Raw genomic sequence first — 20195 nt, 5'->3', positions numbered from 1 at the left:
CCCTGACTGAGCACAGTGGTGGAATAGGCTGTCGGTATAAGGCCGTGGTCAGACTTGCGAGTGTGATGCGACAAACTCCGGGTATGCAGCCGCACACTCCGGTCTGAGTGCCGGCGGCAGTGCCAGGTATTGATCAGAGAGACTCGCACGAGTTTCTTGCATCACACTTGCAAGTAATACCCCGGCCTAACACTTACAGGCTTATCTATGCTCTGCAGTACACAAATGTTTTCAAGTCATGCTCAGCTTTCAGGGGTTTTTTTCTTCAGTTTTTTTGTACTCCGTACAAAGAGGGTGTGACCCCCCCCCCCTTCACTGAGCTCCTTTTGGGACCTGGTGACTCTTCCACTGATCACACTAGGTAGGTTTTAACATTAGAGAATGTAGTTACTGTCCCAATTGGGCATACCTTGTCGCGGTGGGACTGTTTTTTATGATTACTCTGTCGCCTCATTGGGGGACACAGAACCGTGGGTGTTATGCTGCTGTCCACTAGGAGGCGACTGCATAATCTGAAAAAGATTAACTATGGCTCCTCCTCTGCAGTATACACCCCTGGACAGCGTCAGCCATCTCCAGTTTTTGCTTAGTGTCGCAAGGAGGCACACCTTTTTCTTCCGTTTTTTCCTTTTTTCGTCCGGAAATACAGATGAAGAAAAGTGGGTCTCCAGCGAGACTCCCGGCATGGCTCCTTCCTTGGCCCCCTTTTTAGGGGTGTCCAGTTGAAGTGGAGACGGCTATTGCCCATGTCGCTCCTTCCCCAGTCCCTCGGGTACTGGTGCGAAGTTGAGACCCCCCTCCTTCCCCAACCCCTTTGGGGTCTAGGTTGAGGCGAGGATGAAGACCCCCTGACGGTGACAGACGCACCCTCCCTAATCCCCCCGCAGGGGGCATTAGGTGGAGACGCCGCAGCTAGGGTCGGAGAATAGGCACTGCAGCATCCAGGGACCCCAGACCAGCTGTGCGATCCTGTGAAGGCCGGGGGAAGGTGCAGGCAGACGTGGCACAGCAGAGACAGGGCTTTCTGCGCCCCTGTCTCTGCAGCAGCAGTGGCTCCAGGGACCCCCCACACAGGAACCGCTACCCCTGCTGCCCCCACCGCTAGCTAGTCGCCCATTCTGGGGGGGGGGGGGGTCTGGTACAAATCCGACCCCCTCCCGGACTACCGCGCCGCTCTGGAGCCCTCCTGGGCATCAGGCCTCTACTTGAGCAGCTTCGGCCTAGCTGAAGCCGCCGCCTTCTCCCCGGCCCGCCCCCCGGATGACTAAAATGACACTCTAGAGTTTCATAGAGGGGGCGGATCGAGGCAGAAAGGGCGCGTTTCTACATAGCCCAGCACGCCCTTTTCAACTTTCCGCTCCCTCCTTCCTCTCCTCAGCGTCCCGGTGGCCATTTTTCTGGCTGCAGACAGACTTAAGCGGACCCACAGGTCACGATCGCCTGAGTCGTCCTTTAGCACAAGGTCATCCCATCCCAGGGAGAGACATCGTCATTCCAGGTCTCCTAGGCAGTCCCCTGTCAGAGACAGACAATGCAGTTCACCACAGAGATCCCCCACCACAGAAGACCCCCGCCCCAGGTCGCCCACCAGGGATCACCTTAGCGATACACAGGATTCGTAAGGCATCTGTGACTCCGATTCAGACAACGAAACGGAGAGGTCTGTGGTACCTCCCCCCCCCCAGCAATACAGCGCTAGTTGAGGACATAGTCTCTGCCATTCACCGGGTGCTGGAAATTTCAGAGCCAGTCTCGGAAGCCCCAGAACATAAGATTTGTTTCGAAAGTGTTCAGAAGCCACCTAAGGTCTTCCTTAATCACCATGAGTTTCAGAAGATACTTACTAAACAGTTTTCTCAGCCTGAGAAAAAATTTGCCAATCGCAAATATTTGGAAGCAAAGTACCCCTTCTCACAGAAAGACACCAAACAGTGGACAGATACGCCCGATGTGGACCCCCCGGTATCTAGACTAGCAGCGCAGACCTTACTCTCTCTGCCAGACAGCTCAACCCTCAGGGACGCAGCAGACCGGCAAGTAGAACGCATGGCTCGTTCCATTTTCAAAGCGGCAGGGGCCTCCCTGGCCCCTGCGTTTGCTTCAGTTTGGGCGGCCAAAGCCATCCTGGCTTGGGCCAACAAACTACAGGAGGGTCTTCAAGTTCCAAATGCCGGGCTCTCGGACCAAGCGGTCCAGATAGCAGTGGTAGAAGACTACATGCTTCACGCAGCCCTAGACTCAGCAAGAGGTCTGGCGGGGATAGCGGCAAACACCATTACGATTCGGCGTATCCTCTGGCTGCAAGAATGGAAAGCGGATGCGGCCTCAAAGAATTCCCTCACGCATCTTCCGTACCTTACTGGAAGGCTTTTCGGCGAAAAGTTGGACACAATGATAGCCAATGCCACTGGGGGTAAGAGTACCTCTCTCCCTCAACTAAAACCGAAGCGCACGTTTAAACGAAGAAACCAGACACGATTCCGATCCTTTCGGAATTCCTCGGGCTGGTCCATCTCGTGCCCAGCGCAAAACCAGAACTGCTCTCCACGCAGGGACAACCCACGGACGGCGCAGAGACCGGACAGGACTTGGCAGTCGAAAGCAGGCCAAGCGAAACCCAAGGGAGGAAAACCTCAGAACTTCGCTTCATCATGACTCACGAACTCCGGAAGACACCCCACCAGTAGGCGGGCGACTTTTGCTCTTTCAGCAAGTCTGGCTGCCTATTACAGAAGACAGGTGGGTCAGGGAAATAGTGTCTTCCGGATACAAGATAGAGTTCACTTCCACTCCACCGAATCGGTTCTTCCTCTCTACCCCTCCAACACCATCAGACAAGGCTCGTGCCTTCCACCAAGCGGTCTCTTCTCCTTCAAGCAGGGGTCGTGGTGCCGGTTCCCGCGAACGAAAAATTCCGAGGGTTCTACTCCAATCTGTTCGTAGTTCCCAAGAAAGGAGGCAGCGTTCGGCCCATACTAGACCTAAAACAGCTCAACAAATATGTACGGTCCGTAATTTCCGCATGGAGTCCCTCCGGTCCATCATTGCGTCCATGGAGCAGGGAGAATACCTTACTTCCATAGACATACAAGATGCATATCTGCACATACCAATTGCTCCCGCCCATCAAAGGTTTCTCAGGTTCGCGGTAAACCAAAACCACTACCAGTTTGTCGCCCTTCCGTTCGGACTCGCCACGGCTCCAAGAACGTTTACCAAAGTCATGGTAGCCACCATGGACGTTCTGCACTCAAGAGGCATTCTAGTCGTCCCGTACCTGGACGACCTCCTCATCAAGTCTTCCACCCTCAAGGACTGCGAGGTCAGTGTCTCAATCACAATAGACACACTGAGTCGTCTGGGATGGTTAGTCAACCTACAAAAATCGGCGACTACCCCGTGTCAGATTCTACCCTTCCTGGGAATGCTATTCGACACCTCCAGGGGCCTGGTGCTCCTTCCCAAGGACAAGACACTGGCCATCCGTCTGGGAGTTCGTACACTCCTCCACAGTCCTCCCCGATCTCTCCGGTTTGCCTTGAGAGTCCTCGGCAGGATGGCAGCAGCAATAGAGGCAGTGCCATTTGCCCAGTTTCACCTCAGGCCTCTTCAACTAGCCATACTCAGATCTTGGGACAGGAATCCCTTCTCCCTCGACAGGGACTTCCGGTTGACGTCGTCAACCAGGAGGTCCCTGCATTGGTGGTTCAAGCCAACCTCGCTTGCACAGGGAAAACTCTTTCTCTCAGGTCAATGGAAGATCCTGACTACAGATGCAAGCCTGACAGGCTGGGGGGTGGTGCACCTACATCACAGGGCACAAGGCAAGTGGTCACCAAGGGAAGTGACCTTGCCCATCAATGTCCTGGAAATCCGGGCCATCTTCCTGGCACTGAGAGCCTTTCATCACCTGCTTGCAGCCTCGAACATACGGATACAGTCGGACAATGCCACGGCTGTGGCATACGTGAATCACCAAGGCGGAACCCGCAGCACCCAGGCGATGAGAGAAGTGGCACATATCTTCCACTGGGCGGAAGACACGAGGTCGGTACTCTCTGCGGTCCACATTCCGGGTGTAGAAAACTGGGAAGCCGACTTCCTCAGCAGGCAAGGAATGGACTTGGGAGTGGTCTCTCCATCCCGAGATTTTTTACCAGATCTGTCAACGCTGGGGAACCCCGGATGTGGACCTAATGGCATCCCATCTCAATACCAAGGTCCCCAATTTCATGGCCAGGACACACGACCCGCGGTCGCTCGGAGCAGATGCCCTGGTCCAGGACTGGTCCCAGTTCCAACTCCTGTACATTTTTTCACCCCTCCCCCTGATCCCCAGGGTCGTGAGGAAGATCAAACAATAGGAAGTTCCAACCATCCTCATCGCGCCAGACTGGCCCAGACGTACATGGTACGCAGACATCGTTCAACTTATGGCAGATACCCCCTGGCGTCTACCCGACCGTCACAACCTTCTGTCTCAAGGTCCGTTCTACCTTCAGAATTCAGGGGCTCTCAGTTTGATGGCATGGCCCTTGAAACCTGGGTTCTAACCCAGGCAGGGTTTTCACCGGAAGTCATTGCGACCATGATCAGGGCACGGAAGTCAGCCTCAGCCAAGATTTATTATCGTACCTGGAGAGTTTTCTTTTCCTGGTGCGAGTCTCATGGACAAGTCCCACTCCCTTATTCTCTCCCGAAGGTCCTAGGTTTTCTTCAATCGGGCCTAGACGCCAAGCTTTCCCTAGGCTCGCTTAAGAGTCAGGTGTCAGCGCTTTCAGTCCTTTTTCAAAGGCACATTGCTACCAAACCGCAAGTAAGGACTTTCCTCCAGGGAGTTTCCCGATTGGTTCCTCCCTACAAACGTCCGCTGGATACGTGGGACCTCGATCTAGTCCTGACAGCATTGCAGGCACCACCCTTCGAACCCCTTAAAGAAGTTCCACTCTGCATTGTCACAGAAAGTGGTTTTTCTAGTGGCAATCACCTCGTTACGCAGAGTGTCGGAATTGTCAGCACTTTCCTGCAGACTGCCTTTCCTAGCCTTTCACCAGGACAAGGTGGTTCTCCGTACAGTACCATCCTTCCTTCCGAAGGTTGTGTCCAACTTCCACCTCAATGAGGAAATTTCACTGCCATCCCTTTGCCCGATTCCGGTTCATAGAGTGGAGAAGACTCTGCATACGCTTGACCTCGTCAGAGCATTGCGGATTTACGTGTCCAGGACTGCTCCCTTCCGGAAGTCTGATTCTCTCTACATTCTTCCGGAAGGCGGTCGCAAGGGACTGCCGGCTTCCAAGTCTACCCTTGCCAGGTGGATCAAGTCCACCATACATGAGGCCTACCGACTTAACAGTTCCCCTCTTCCGGCCGGTATCACGGCACACTCTACACGGGCAGTAGGGGCCTCCTGGGCCATTCGGCACAAGTGTGTAAGGCGGCCACTTGGACTAGTCTGCACACGTTTACGAAACACTACAGTGTTCATACCCAGTCCTCAGCGGATGCGAGTCTGGGTAGACTGGTTTTGCAGGCGGCAGTGCCCCAAGTTTAGGGACCTGCTAGCACAATATTCGTCCATTGCTTCCCACCCAGGGACTGCTTTGGAACGTCCCACGGTTCTGTGTCCCCCAATGAGGCGACAGAGTAAAGGGGATTTTTGTGTACTCACCGTAAAATCTCTTTCTAATAGCCTCTAATTGGGGGACACAGCTCCCTCCCTGTTGCCCTTAAGGGCCGTTGTTACGGTTAAGTTCTCATATTGTTCTTTGAGCTCGTACATAGTAGCCCTATTACAGGCATGGTTTGTTATTGTTCCGTTCCTCCTAATGCTTTTGCACAAAACTGGAGATGGCTGACGCTGTCCAGGGGTGTATACTGCAGAGGAGGAGCCATAGTTAATCTTTTTCAGATTATGCATAGTGTCACCTCCTAGTGGACAGCAGCATAACACCCACGGTTCTGTGTCCCCCAATTAGAGGCTAAGAGAAAGAGATTTTACGGTGAGTACACAAATTTCCTTTTTTATCAAAAAAGTGTTTACTAAATACCCTATGTTAACTATTTAATGCACTTGCTTTTTTACTTATTTATTTTCATTAGGGTATATACACACATTGTTTTTCCTTTTGGTTTTATGACAAAATAGTGCAGACTACCAAAGCAATTAAGGGAGCATATGTTAAAATATTCTAAAAAGAAAAATATGAAGACGACTTGGTGTTTAAAAATAAAAATTCTCAATAAAAACTTGTGTGATCTAATAAAAACTAGTAACTCCAAAATGTCACATTCCTGAAATGATCCGCATACTAAAAATGCATCTTTTATCTTCTCTGATGAATGGTGCAAAAGAAATAAAGTATACTAAGCGCCCCAACATAATTGTCATTTTTGTTCTTCTCTCTTCACATGAAATGAAATAAATGTATCAAAAAGCTGTATGTACTCAAATTGGTGCCAATGAAAATGACAGGCCCTTATGCAAAAAAAAAACCCTCAGTGCAATGTAATTGTAAGTTATGGTTTTCAGAATAAGATGCAAAAAAGTGTTTTTTTTTGTTTTTTGCCGCTTATACACAAGGAAGGCATAATTTGGATGTTGCAGTAATTGTATTAACCGCTGCTGTAAAACTATCATTTTTTTATCCCTCTGGGAGAATGCAAGGAAATACAAAAAACTAAACCCGAATTGCAGCTTTGTTTTTCTCCGTGCCCCCTACAAAAATTTTGAATAAAAGTGATCAAGAAGTCATATGGGCCCAAAAGTGGTACCAGTGAAAAGTAAAGCTTGCACAGTACTGTCTCTATGCCCTCACGCAATTCTCTATGGAAAATTAATTAAAAAAAAAACTTTTGCTTAACAAAAAAAAAAAACATTTTTACTTTGGTTTTCTTGTTGTATCAACCTGCAGAAAAAGTGGCTCATTAATTTTTCTGAGGAGTTTAAAAAAAAAAATTGTGTTAAGACAAAAAGATGTCTTCTCACTGATATCATCAGGTTACACAATGTGACAACCAAAGGCAATCCTTGGGAGAAAAGGGAAAAACAACCGGTCATCCAGGGATGCAGAGGCCTGATGGTGCACCGTTCAAGATGCCACTGCAGCTCTGATGGACTGAGCAGTTTCCGTAATAAGTCTTGCCGGTGGCACAATGTGCTTTTCCAATGGTTAGCCTGACCCATCTACTGATGACTGAAAAACAGTTGGTCAGGTGAAAGCAATATCTTTGACTGGTAAATCCAAAGAGCTCTTATTGTGTTTATCACATTCATATTCTAGAGGGCTTATTGGAATTAGAAGGTGAGAGACAAAATACAGAGATTAGTTTAAAATTGAGCCATTTCCTTAGCTTCTGGGATCAAACTAAGCTGAAATGGAGTTGTGAAGAAATTTCTAGGGACCTGAGGAAACGCCTTGATGTCAGGTGTAATGACAAAAGGATGCTAAAGAAAAATTATTTAACCTTTAATGAGGCCAATCCTCAAATCCAGACCATGTTGGAGAAAGATGTTAATCCTGGAAGAGATGTACCGTAAATGGTGTCGCTCCTCGCACCAGTGGAAAAAAAAAATGAATCCAACAAGGGGGACGGTTCTCTTGCTTTAAGCATTGTTCTGATGACTGCTTTAGAGAAACTGAAATTTCAGTATTGTGATTTTTAACAATGCCAAATACACTTTTAAGATTGGTCGCTGAGAGAGTAGGTGGGCTCTGAAAGATACAGTACTGTGCAAAAGTTGAAGCAGGTGTAGAAACAAAATGCTGCAGAGTAAGAACGCTTTCAAAAATAGAAATTTTTTTTCCCTTTATCTCTGTATATAAAAATGAATGTGTGTATAACCAACCAATCACGAAGCATTTTTCATTTCACCAGAGCTGTTCAAAAGAAGCTGAGCTGTGATTGGTTGCTATGAGCAACAGTTTTCCCACTTGACAACACCTCAGCAGACACTGACATGGTGGGAGAAATATAGCATCCCTGGGAACATAAGCTCCAGCCATCGTCTGTCCCCCAGAAAGGAGCAGAGAGCACATGACAGAAATGAATCCCCCCCCCCCCTCCCGTGCCCATATCCCCATCCCACATCCTCCATCCTGTAGGCACATCTTCCCTCTTAAAGGGATCATTGGTATGGGGATCCCCGGTATGGAAGTTAGGACAGTTCCACTCAGCTCTGTGGTTCTGACCCCAGGGTCTCTTAAAGGGATCATTGGTATGGAATTTAGAGCAAATCCACTCTGTGCTTTGGTACTGACCCCAGGTCCTTCTTAAAGGGATCTCCGGTATGGAAGTCAGGGCAAATCCATCAAGCGCTTTAATTCTGACCCCAGGCCTCTCTTAAAGGGATCCCTGGTATGGAAGTTAGGGCAATTGCCTTCAAATGCTCTGGTACTGACCCCAGGCTCTCTTAAAGGGATCTCCTGTATGGAAGTTAGGGCAAATCCCTCGGCGCTCTGATTCTGACCCCAGGGTTCTATTAAAGGGATCATTGGTATGCAAGTCAGGGCAAATCCACTCAGCACTCTGGTTCTGATCCCAGGCTCTCTTAAAGGGATTCCCGGTATGGAAGTTAGGGCATATCCACTCAGCGCTCTGGTTCTGACCCAAGTCCCCTCGTAAAGGGATCCTCGGTACGGAAGTGAGGGAAAATTCACTCTGCGCTTTGGTACTGACCCCAGGCCTCTCTTAGAGGGATCTCTGGTATGGAAGTTAGGACCGTTCCAGTCAGCGCTCTGGTTCAGACTCCAGGCTGATGGGATGATGTGGGATATTAGTGGTAGTTGTCCAGTGGCTCTGGCTGACGGGATGATGTGGGATATTATGGGTAGTTGTCCGGTCCCTCTGGCTGATGGGATGATGTGGGGTATAAGGCTATGTGCACACGGTGCGGATTCTGCTGCAGATACGCAGCGGATTTGGCCCTACGTATACGCAGCAGAACTGCATGTGATGTTCAGTACTATTGTAGCCTATGTAAAACAAAATCCGCAGTGCACATGCTGCGTTTTTTTCAGTGCAGAATTGGTGTGAAATAAAAAAAGCAGCATGTCACTACTTTTGTGTGGTTTTGCTGCAGTTTTCCACCTGCTCCATTTTAGAAATCCGCAGGTGGAAAACCGCACAAAACATGCAGTAAAACCGCACAAAAAATGCACTAAATCCGCAGGAATAATGCAGGTCATTTGACCTGCGGATTTAGTAAATTCTGCTCGGAAAATTCCAAAGCAGAATCCGCACCGTGTGCACGTAGCCTTAGGGGTAGTAGTCCAGTGGCTCTGGCTTACGAGATGATGTGGGAAATTATAGTGAATGTGGCTATGCGGAATGGGTGGGGCTCTACACTCTAGATAGATATTCATTATAATTTGTTATAACTAACCGTAGTTAGTTACTGTGCCCGGGCAGCGTCGGGCTCTTCAGCTAGTTTCGTTTATAAAATAGAAGTACCCTGAATAATGGTCAGACCACTTCTGCCTTTTTTAACTGCCATGAACATAAGCACTAACTAGTAGTTTTGACATTGTGTGTGCATATATCCATTATTTTTAATATTTGTGACTACTTTTTGAGGATGCTTCGGCCTGAAAAAGATGCCAAGTACACACAAAAGGATAACACTTCTCCCTGCTGGTTTTGGCAGTTGCTGCTTGTGTAACTTAACTAGCTTCTGCTGGTTAAGATGCAGGCTCAGTTCCTGAGACCTCATCAGATACTGGACCCTCACAAGACATACCAGTATGTCCAGCATCTTGAAGGGGTTAAAGGGAACCTAACAAAAGTGGCCAGCTTTTATTTTATTTCCGCTGCTCCCCTGAGTATTCAGTTTTGTGTCTTTTGTCTTCGTATTTTGTTTCCAGTGCCTATTGTATGGTCTTTAACAATTGGCATTACTCGCAGAGTAGTTATATTGAGCAGCCTAAAAACATGATCCCAGAGAATCCTGTGAGAACACCCCCCTTGGTGAACTGGGGAGCAGCAGAAATTAAATAAAAGCAATGACTGGCTTAAAGAGGACCTGTCACCAGTGTGTGCAGTTAAAAAAAACACTAGAAGATTGCTGGAAGCTTATTTGCCCTGCATAAAGAAAAGTTGATGGGCCAGATCTGACAGGTCTTCAGCAATATCCTGATGGAGATGATATGCACAGTTCACTATGGTTCAGTGTTATTACATTTCAATAATGAATTATGATGTTTAAATGTTGAGGATACTCTGGCTTGGAATATATCCAATATTCTGACAATGTCACTAAAATGTCTGACTGACAATGATACTGTAGTCAAATAAGGAAATCTAAATGTTCAGGGTACTTGAGGACTAGAGTTCAGAAATGTCAAAACAATAGGAACACTTTTTTTTTTCTGTATAAGATTTGTTCATTTATAAAGTCCTGATCCACTGCACGTCTGGTTAAAATGGATCTGTCAGCAGGCTTTTGCTATGTAACCAGATGGCAGCAAGAAGTAGCAGTGGAGATACTGAATTCAGCTGTGTCACTTATTGGGATGTGTGCTGTTTCAATATGAGTGGGAGAATAATACTGAATAGGTCTCTTTTACCTGCTAGACCACCCATGCGCCCAGCAGTGATTAGCAGCTTACTGACAATCAGTGGTGTAGGCTGTGGCAGCTTTCTGAGCTCTGCTACTTCTAAACACATTGATCATATCACTTACTTTACTGAGGCAGCAGTTGCGATACGTTGCTGGAATTGGGGTCTCTTTTCTTACATTATGCTGCTCTCCGATTACATAGCAAAAACCTGTGACCGTTTCCCTTTAATTAGTAAACCTCTGTTTGCTGTTATGTTTTTACATATTGTGCACACTCAGTATATTGTAATATATTTTGCGTTATCTCCTACTCTTTAAATCTTTCAGACATATATTCACACAATGGGGATCATGGCAGTCGCCACCTAAACCGTTCAGGGGATCTCTCAGAACTGGAACCTCTCAAAGTAAGTTTAGCACCATGTGCCCATTGCAAAGCAAGCAGTTATGCTTCACCTTTTTGTTTTTTTTTCTTTTGTTCTCTGCTTAATTTAAGCACAAGCTAAACATTTCTAAAACTGCTAGCTTGCTTGGCTTTCCCTGTATCATTTTACTGTTTCCTGTATGTAAGATCTTTGGATTGGATTAAATGTATTTCAAGCGAAATACTTTCATTTCATGAAAATAATAATTACTAAAAGTGCATATACCCCACCAGCAAAACGGATTTTAACTGACAGCCCGTTAAAAATTAAGCCTTTATTAATTAATGAAAAGGTAATATTGTATTCTTAATTCATAATTCAAATTACTAGGTGACCAGCAGTAGTTAAATAACTAATTTCACTATATACATTCAAATAAGGTTAGCCGACAGTCCCGAATGTTGTAGCTTCCCAATGGCAGCAGCCCTTACCCATTGTCTTGTGTCCCCCAATAAATTTTGCCGAAATGTCAGTTTAATTTTAACCCCTAAACGACATGTTCCGTACATTTACTGCACGTCGTGTCCCTCCCTTTGATGTGGGCTACAGCGCTGAGCCCACATCTTTTCCAGCACTTGTCAGCTGTTTTGAACAGCTGACATGTGCCCTTAACAGCTGCAGGTGGAATCTTGATCCACCCGCGGCTGTTAACCCATTAAATGCCCTGTCAATCTGAGCATTTCTGCTACACACAGGCTATCTAATCATCGCCTGTGTGTAGCAGAGGCGATCGGATTATTGCAGCTTCTGAGGCAACTGAAAATTTTAAAAATATATAGATTTAAAAATATAAAAACAAAGTTCAAATCACCCCCTTTTCGCCCCATTGAAAACACACAAAAAAAAAAAAAAAAATGAAATATACACATTTGGTATCTCCGTGTTCAGAATCATCCGATCTATCAAGCTATAAAAAGAATTAATCCAATCGGTAAACAACGTAGCGAAAAAAAGTCAAAACGCCAGAATTTAGGTTTTTTTTGTCGCCGCAACAGTGCATTAAAATGCAGTAACTGGAGATCAAAAGATCACACCCACACCAAAATGGTATCATTAAAAATGTCAGCTCGGCACGCAAAAAATAAGCCCTCACCCAAACTGAGATCATGAAAAATGGAGACGCTACGGGTATCGGAAAATGACACACATTTTTTTTTAACAAACTTTTGATTATTTTTTTCACCACTTAAATAAAAAATAACCTAGACATGCTTGGTGTCTATGTACTTGTAATGACCTGGAGAATCATAATGGCAGGTCAGTTTTTAGCATTTGGTGAACATGGTAAAAAAAAAATCCAAAAAAAATCAGTTGTGGAATTGCACTTTCTTTGCAATTTCCCCGCACTTTGAATTTTTTCTCATTTTCAAATACATGATATGGTGAAGACAATCGTGGTGTTCAAAAGTACAACTCATCTCGCAAAAAAACAAGCCCTCCCATGGCCATATTGATGGAAAAATAAATGATGGCTCTGGGAACAAGGGGCGCGAAAAACAAACTCAAAAACGAAAAAGGGCCTGGGAGTTAGTGTTTTTATATATTTACTTCTAAAATTGATTTCCCTTTACCAGTTTCATGTTTTTGTTATAATTAACAAGTTTTGGCAAAATGCTAAAATTTCCTAGTTTGTATAAAGCATGCTACTTTGGTAGTCATTGCATTTCACAAAACTGTATCACTTGCCTGTGTCATCTCATTGCTTATTGCTCTCTGTCACAGGAAAGTTCTCTCAGTGCTGGGGGTTCATTGGATCTTGGGGATGTTGAAGACCGACCAGTCTAATTCCACATCTGTTGCATGTGTATGTAATGCACGTTTTGTTTCCCATTTATCTGGTATTTCATCTGCATGTTTATCACACTATTGCGTTCAGAGGTTCCCAGCTTTTTAAAAAGTATAAGATAAAGACACAAGAATCACTTTTTTATATCAAAACGTACTTTATTAAAGAATAAAAAAACAAAGTTATTATCCCACATGGTAGACGGCAAAACAAAATCATGACCTAGTTGCTATTTTTGTACATTTTTCTTCATCCCCCACCCTTACCACCTCACCAAAAAAAACGTTATTTACACGTTTGAAAGTATGTGAGCACTTATGCCAACAAAAAGGTGACCTTATTAGGTGGACATGGGTCTTCAACCAAAGGCTTATGCAGAAAAAATAATTTTGGTCATGGGTCAGTAGTGTTTGAAGTAGTTTCAGAAGCTGAAACCGCTTGATGCAAGGCAGATGCTGGCTGTGTTGTTTAGCAGGCATCCGGTTGTAACTACAGCAATCAGCACATACTCTGATCACTATAGTTTAAACACTTAAATGCTGCTCTTAATCTCGGACAGTGTAATTTGTCACGTGCGTTCACTGGCTTCAATTGGCTCTCCACGACGCCTTTATGGTAAAGCGATGAGTTACAAGTGCAGCCGGGGCCTTTCTGGGCCCCCCCCCCAGTGATGCTCAGCTTGAGGTTGATTGAAAGTGATTATATCTCTAGGTACTATAATATTTTAGTTATACAGCATAACCACTGGAGTGACTGCAGGTTAAAGTCCCATAAGGGGACTAAATTAAAGGGATCGGTCACTAGTTTACCTCATTTAGCAGCATAATGCATGTTATTAAACAACATGTATGTCAGTACCTGGATAAGAATGAAGTGATTAAACAGAGTCAGCATGGGTTTGTAACTAATAAGTTATGTCAGACTAACTTAATTTCCTTCTATGATGGAATCACTGATTGGGTGGATCAAGGAAATGCTGTAGATATAGTATATCTTGACTTCAGCAAAGCATTTGACAAAGTCTCTCATACAATCCTTATTGAAAAAATGACTAAGTATGGAATGGGCAAGGCAACTGTTAGGTGGATTCATAACTGGCTTAGTGATCGGACCCAAAGAGTGGTCGTAAATGGCTGCACATCCAGTTGGAAGAATGTCTCAAGTGGGGTACCACAGGGCTCTGTCCTGGGCCCTGTATTGTTCAACATCTTTATCAACGATTTAGATGAAGGAATTGAGGGTAAACTGATGACACAAAGCTAGGAGGGATAGCTAATACTAGAGAAGAGAGAGAGAGGATTCAAAAAGATATAAATAAACTGGAGAAGTGGGCAGCAACTAACAGAATGGTTTTTAACTGGGAGAAATGCAAAGTACTACATCTGGGCAATAAAAATGAAAAAAGCATATACAGAATGGGAGGAATAGGGCTAAGTGACAGCACATGTGAAAAAGACTTGGGTATACTAATAGATCACAGACTGAATATGAGTCAACAGTGTGATGCAGCAGCAAAAAAGGCAAATGCAATTCTAGGATGTATTAACAGAAGCATACAGTCTAGATCACGTGAAGTCATTATTTCCCTCTACTCCTCTTTGGTCAGACCTCATCTGGAATATTGTGTCCAGTTTTGGGCACCACATTTTAAAAAAGACATCAACAAACTGGAGCAAGTTCAGAAAAGAGCGACCAGAATGGTGACCGGTCTGCAAACCCTGTCTTATGAGGAAAGGTTGCAGGATTTGGGAATGTTTAGTTTGCAAAAGAGAAGACTGAGAGGAGACTTAATAGCTGTCTACAAATATCTAAAGGGCTGTCACATTGTAGAAGGATCAACTTTATTCTCATTTGCACAAGGAAAGACTAGGAGCAATGGGATTAAACTGAATGGGAGGAGACAGATTAGATATTAGAAAAAACTTTTTGACAGTTAGAGTGATCAATGAGTGGAACAAGCTGCCACGAGAAGTGGTGAGTTCTCCTTCAATGGAAGTCTTCAAACAGAGGCTGGACAGACATCTGACTGGGATGATTTAGCGTATCCTGCTTTGAGCAGGGGGTTGGACCCAGATGGCCCAAGAGGTCCCTTCCAACTCTACGATTCTATGTAGGAAAAGAACCCCGATTCAAACGATGTATCACTTAATTTACTAGGTGCAGTTGTGACACAATCAATTCTTAGATGTAGAATGCAGCAAAGCTCAAAGGCTGCCTCTACCCACATCACACAGTACATTGTGTATTGACAGTAAGTTACTTAACAGAGGAAAGGGGCGTGATTGGACAACTTGGCACAAGGCAGCTACTCAGGGCATTGATAATGTCCAAGTGATAACACTTTAATTGTAAGTAAACAGCAAAACAGCCTGATAAGTGACACATCGCTGAATTCAGTGTTGTAACCCCTACCTCATGCTGTCCATAGATTACATAGCAAAAACCTACTGACATATTGCCATTCATAAAGTGACTATAAAAGAAAGTAAACAAAAAATAAACCTTTTTCACAATTAAAAATAAAGAAATAAAAAAATAAGCAATTTGGCATCATCTTATCCCAAAAGGCTTAGTGAAAATATAAATTAAAACCTTACATTAACCACTGAAAAGAGAAATCTACTCCAGAACTGCTTTTTTTTTTTTCGTCACTGCACTTCCCAAAAATAAAACCATAGAAAGCTAATAAAACCCTGTATGTACCTACCAGTAAAAATAAAATGTTCATAAAGTTTTTTCATATACAGCACTGGGAAGTGACCTGAACCGTGGCGTGTTAAAACACGCCACTTGCAGTTTTGAATGACACCTTTTATTTTACCATTCATCATGCCAGAAAACTGGGGAAAAAACTTCCCACTTGTCCCACAAAAAACCCTCATAACGCTACGTCTGCAAAGATTAAAAAAAAATATTTAGCTCTTGAAATAAGGGGGAAGAAAATAATCTCCCCTACAATTGTAACCCACATTGAGCTGAGCTACACAATAAGTCCCAGTGTGCTTAGTCAGTTACAAAAGCAAGCAAAAAGTTACACATTTAAAAATGAAGTTCTCCCAAAAATTATTTTTTTTTAATAAAATTATACATTTTTATAGCTATAGAAAGTCAAATAATTGGTGGTTGTAATGATTTGAGCTATAAGCTAGTCATTTTACTTTAACATTAAATTATACAATACTATGAAACAAATACACAATGGCAACATTTTATCATTTCTCTAAGAATGGAATAAAAGGAGAAAATGATATCAATCAGATTGTCACACAACTGTGTCAGCAGAAAAATAAAAAGTTGGAAACCATTTTTATTTGACATTGTTTTCTTTAATTAGTCCCATTATGATACTTGAACCTGGCATCAAACATGTTTACCATTATATCATGAATATCTGTGTCCTCTAAAGCTCACCTTATAGCTGAAAATTACAAAAGGACTGAGAATTCGGCAACTGAGGACTTAAACCCAACTGCCTTTGCAACCTCGTTCTTATCTTGCTAAAAAAATCAAAGTTTACAAGCAGGTTTTCAAATTCAGGATGCATATGGTTTGTCTAGACATATGGTCGATTTTCCTGTTACTATGTAAAAAGTGATATCTGCACTAAAACACCATCCAAAAATTGCATCTAACCAGAGTTTTTCCTGAAAACACAGTACTGCAGCAATAGTCTCTTTGTTGCACATGGTCAAACAGCAAGTTTTTCCTACCATGGAATATGAGGAAAAAGGGTTTGTTTGTTTTTTTATAATGTTTTAAATGCTTTTTAGCTCCTTTAGAAACCACATAAGCAATGGAGCCAGTCCGTTGCTGTTAATAAGCTGCAGTGCTAGGAATACTCCCGGGCGTCCAAGTATCTTCCTAGGGCAGTATGAGCTGCGCAGCCAATTGGTGGGCCGCTGGTTTGCTGCAGTGCTAGCAGCATCCCCGGGCGTCGGAGTATCGTCCTAGGGCAGCGTGAGCTGCGCAGCCAGTTGGTGGGCCGCTGGTTTGCTGCAGTGCTAGCAGCATCCCCGGGCGTCGGAGTATCGTCCTAGGGCAGCATGAGCTGCGCAGCCAATTGGTGGGCCGCTGGTTTGCTGCAGTGCTAGCAGCATCCCCGGGCGTCGGAGTATCGTCCTAGGGCAGCATGAGCTGCGCAGCCAATTGGTGGGCCGCTGGTTTGCTGCAGTGCTAGCAGCATCCCCAGGCGTCGGAGTATCGTCCTAGGGCAGCATGAGCTGCGAAGTCAGTTGGTGGGCCGCTGGTTTGCTGCAGTGCTAGCAGCATCCCCGGGCGTCGGAGTACCGTCCTAGGGCAGCGTGAGCTGCGCAGCCAGTTGGTGAGCCGCTGGTTTCCTGCAGCGCTAGCAGCATCCCCGGGCGTCGGAGTATCATCCTAGGGCAGCGTGAGCTGCACAGCCAATTGGTAGGCCGCTGGTTGGCTGCAGTATTAGCAGCATCCCCGGGCGTCAGAGTATCGTCCTAGGGCAGCATGAGCTGCGCAGTCAGTTGGTGGGCCGCTGGTTTGCTGCAGTGCTAGCAGCATCCCCGGGCGTCGGAGTATCGTCCTAGGGCAGCATGAGCTGCGCAGCCAAATGGTGGGCCGCTGGTTTGCTGCAGTGCTAGCAGCATCCCCGGGCGTCGGAGTATCATCCTAGGGCAGCGTGAGCTGCACAGCCAATTGGTAGGCCGCTGGTTGGCTGCAGTATTAGCAGCATCCCCGGGCGTCAGTGTATCGTCCTAGGGCAGCATGAGCTGCGCAGTCAGTTGGTGGGCCGCTGGTTTGCTGCAGTGCTAGCAGCATCCCCGGGCGTCGGAGTATCGTCCTAGGGCAGCATGAGCTGCGCAGCCAAATGGTGGGCCGCTGGTTTGCTGCAGTGCTAGCAGCATACCCGGGCGTCGGAGTATCATCCTAGGGCAGCATGAGCTGCGCAGCCAATTGGTGGGCCGCTGGTTTGCTGCAGTGCTAGCAGCATCCCCGGGCGTCGGAGTACCGTCCTAGGGCAGCGTGAGCTGCGCAGCCAGTTGGTGAGCCGCTGGTTTCCTGCAGCGCTAGCAGCATCCCCGGGCGTCGGAGTATCGTCCTAGGGCAGCGTGAGCTGCGCAGCCAAATGGTAGGCCGCTGGTTGGCTGCAGTATTAGCAGCATCCCCGGGCGTCGGAGTATCATCCTAGGACAGCATGAGCTGCACAGCCAATTGGTAGGCCGCTGGTTGGCTGCAGTGCTAGCCACATCCTCAGGTGTCGGAGTATCGTCCTAGGACAGCATGAGCTGCGCAGTCAAATGGTGGCCGCTGGTTGGTTACAGGGCTCACGTGGCATAATCATGTCACAAGAGGGTATAAGAAGGGATTGTCCAAATAGTGGAGAACCTTTTTAAATATTAAAAGCCTGCCTTTATTGGTATCTGTTTGACATTTATTTCTTTTTTGCAGGGTGGCACTCGTGGTTAGGTGATCTTTTTGGAGCCTCTGGACCAAGAATGCTTCATCGATTGTCCTTCACTGCCTGTCTTCACTATTCTCCTTTCCTAGTCTCTCTGCTGCGTTCTGAAGATAATTTGTGAACTTTTCTGGTTACTAGGACAAGACGCACAGGAGACGCGATAACACTGGAATATCGCAATATTAACAGGCTGTAAATACAGATATACTAACACATAAAACTGATCCTGCAACACTAACAATCTTCCAGGACAGATCATTGTGGTGCAATTGTTCCAGCACTATATAATTTTGGTTTGTATTTTGTTTATATTTTTCTGGGTGATCTGGTTACATCTTTGCTGCAATTAATTTTCCTTATGACGCTATTTTTTTTTTTTTTTTTTTTTTGTCCTCCTTTTGGAATCACCAGTGGCCTTTCTGTGGGGAATGTAGACATAGGCTGAATAATGGACTACCCCCGACCCCAACCCATCTTGCTTCCTTTTCCATTTCATAACAATCTGATGCCAAGGATTATGTTTTTTAATAAATAAAAATTTTTAAGACAATCTTATTAAATAAATTGTCTGGCGTTTTATTTGTGGATCTGCTGAAGCATTCATTGCCTGCTAAGGTTTAAGATATGCATAGTAAATGGCTAGAGATTCTTTAGTATGTAATTTGCCTTCTACTATTTTCATGCTTGCTCATATATATAAACATATCAGACTACTAACATCCTTAAATCTGTACGGTAATCTCATTGCATCTGTGCAGTTACCGTATAGCGTTTTTCCTGATGTACACTGTAACGACTTCATAGGCGACCATTCACCAGATGGAGATGAAAAGTGTGCTCTTCTGGCTTTTTGTCTGCATTTCGTTTGTTTTACTGTATAGGAACCACTGCAGGCTTCTGCAAAGAAATGTTTCTTTCCAATGGGTCCATATGGTGAATAGATGGCTGTGTATCCAACCTGACTGTGCTCGCTTTCTGTGCAAGTCTCAGAGTATCTGCTGGACAGTGGGCAGAAAGTGTGTACAGTATCTAGTCTTAGATTGACCCTGTTTTGGCTTGTGCAAGATTCTTAGTCTTTTGCAAAACTATAATCCAAATATATCACAGCTACCTTCATGCAACTTTGCAGTAGTGAAAAAAAATACCAGTCAATAACTAGAACTTCAATCAAAATAATGCTTTTAAAACATGCAGCACTTGAGCAAAGAAAACAAGGAATGGATAGAATTCAAACCAAATCCATCTTGAGAGCAAGAGATGGTGGGATTGCTTCTTGTAGAACCACACGCTGAGATGAACACAACATGCAAAGCTTTTTAGTTGAAAGAATTTGCTTAAAAGAAAGATCATGATAGACACTTTGTGTTTTGTAATAGTAAGGGGTGATGTCACTAGAAGAATGGTCAAAGTGGGCTTCATTAGCAGAGCGGTGGTGCTAAAGGCTCATCTCCTCCAGTGGTTTCTTTCAAACGAGTGTGTAAAATTTGGGTGTGCTGCTGAATAAAGATCAGACCGCACATTGACCAATATTGTTCAATAGGGCTGTTTTTTTTCCATACCACATAGCATGCTCAATTCTCTTCAGTCTTGGATGAGACTTCCTTTCAAGTCTATGGGAGCACGTTAAAAAAAAAAAAAAACTCCCATACAGATCTGTGTAGTGTCTTGAGTTTTATGGATACAGTGACATTTTTAAACTAGGAAAATGAGATCATGTAAATTTATAAATTGTCTAAAAACAGATTGAACACACACTGTATTGGACTGGCCCCCCAGAAGAGCGGAGAATCCTCTGGTAAGTCCTAGTATCTCCTTCTACATAGCAGCAGAATTTGCGGCCATTAATGGGGTACTTGAATTGATACCGTTGGATACAGTAATAGCTCCCTTTTCTGCCTCTCAGCCTGTGGGTCTGATACTGGATGTTGCAGGTATGATGACGTCATACTTGTGGTCTGAGATTCGGTGTTCTGCTCTGGTCTCTGCATCGGATGCACTAAG

The 20195-nt window shown here is 45.1% G+C and overlaps 1 protein-coding gene across 3 annotated transcripts in view; it reads left to right on the top strand.

Annotated features, from left to right (window-relative positions):
• The window catches only part of LOC141073470 (catenin delta-1-like), a 152705-nt gene extending 133947 nt beyond the window's left edge, over positions 1-18758 (top strand). For 2 of the 3 annotated variants that reach the window (XM_073560703.1, XM_073560705.1), the window contains exons 17-19: positions 10886-10965; positions 12706-12787; positions 18185-18758. In XM_073560703.1, the coding sequence (XP_073416804.1) occupies positions 10886-10965; positions 12706-12768 (143 nt within the window). In that variant the 3' untranslated portion in view covers positions 12769-12787; positions 18185-18758. The remainder of the gene's footprint in view (positions 1-10885; positions 10966-12705; positions 12788-18184) is intronic. The other variant, XM_073560704.1, reaches the window with a different exon arrangement.
• Positions 18759-20195: the final 1437 nt, after the last annotated feature.

The sequence above is a fragment of the Dendrobates tinctorius genome, unplaced genomic scaffold, assembly GCF_039654945.1.
Source record: "Dendrobates tinctorius isolate UK_male_01 unplaced genomic scaffold, ASM3965494v1 ptg000302l, whole genome shotgun sequence".
Classification (NCBI taxonomy): Eukaryota; Metazoa; Chordata; class Amphibia; order Anura; family Dendrobatidae; genus Dendrobates; species Dendrobates tinctorius.
Note: the sequence above shows the minus strand (reverse complement) of the source record. Positions and strands in the feature narration are given on the sequence as shown.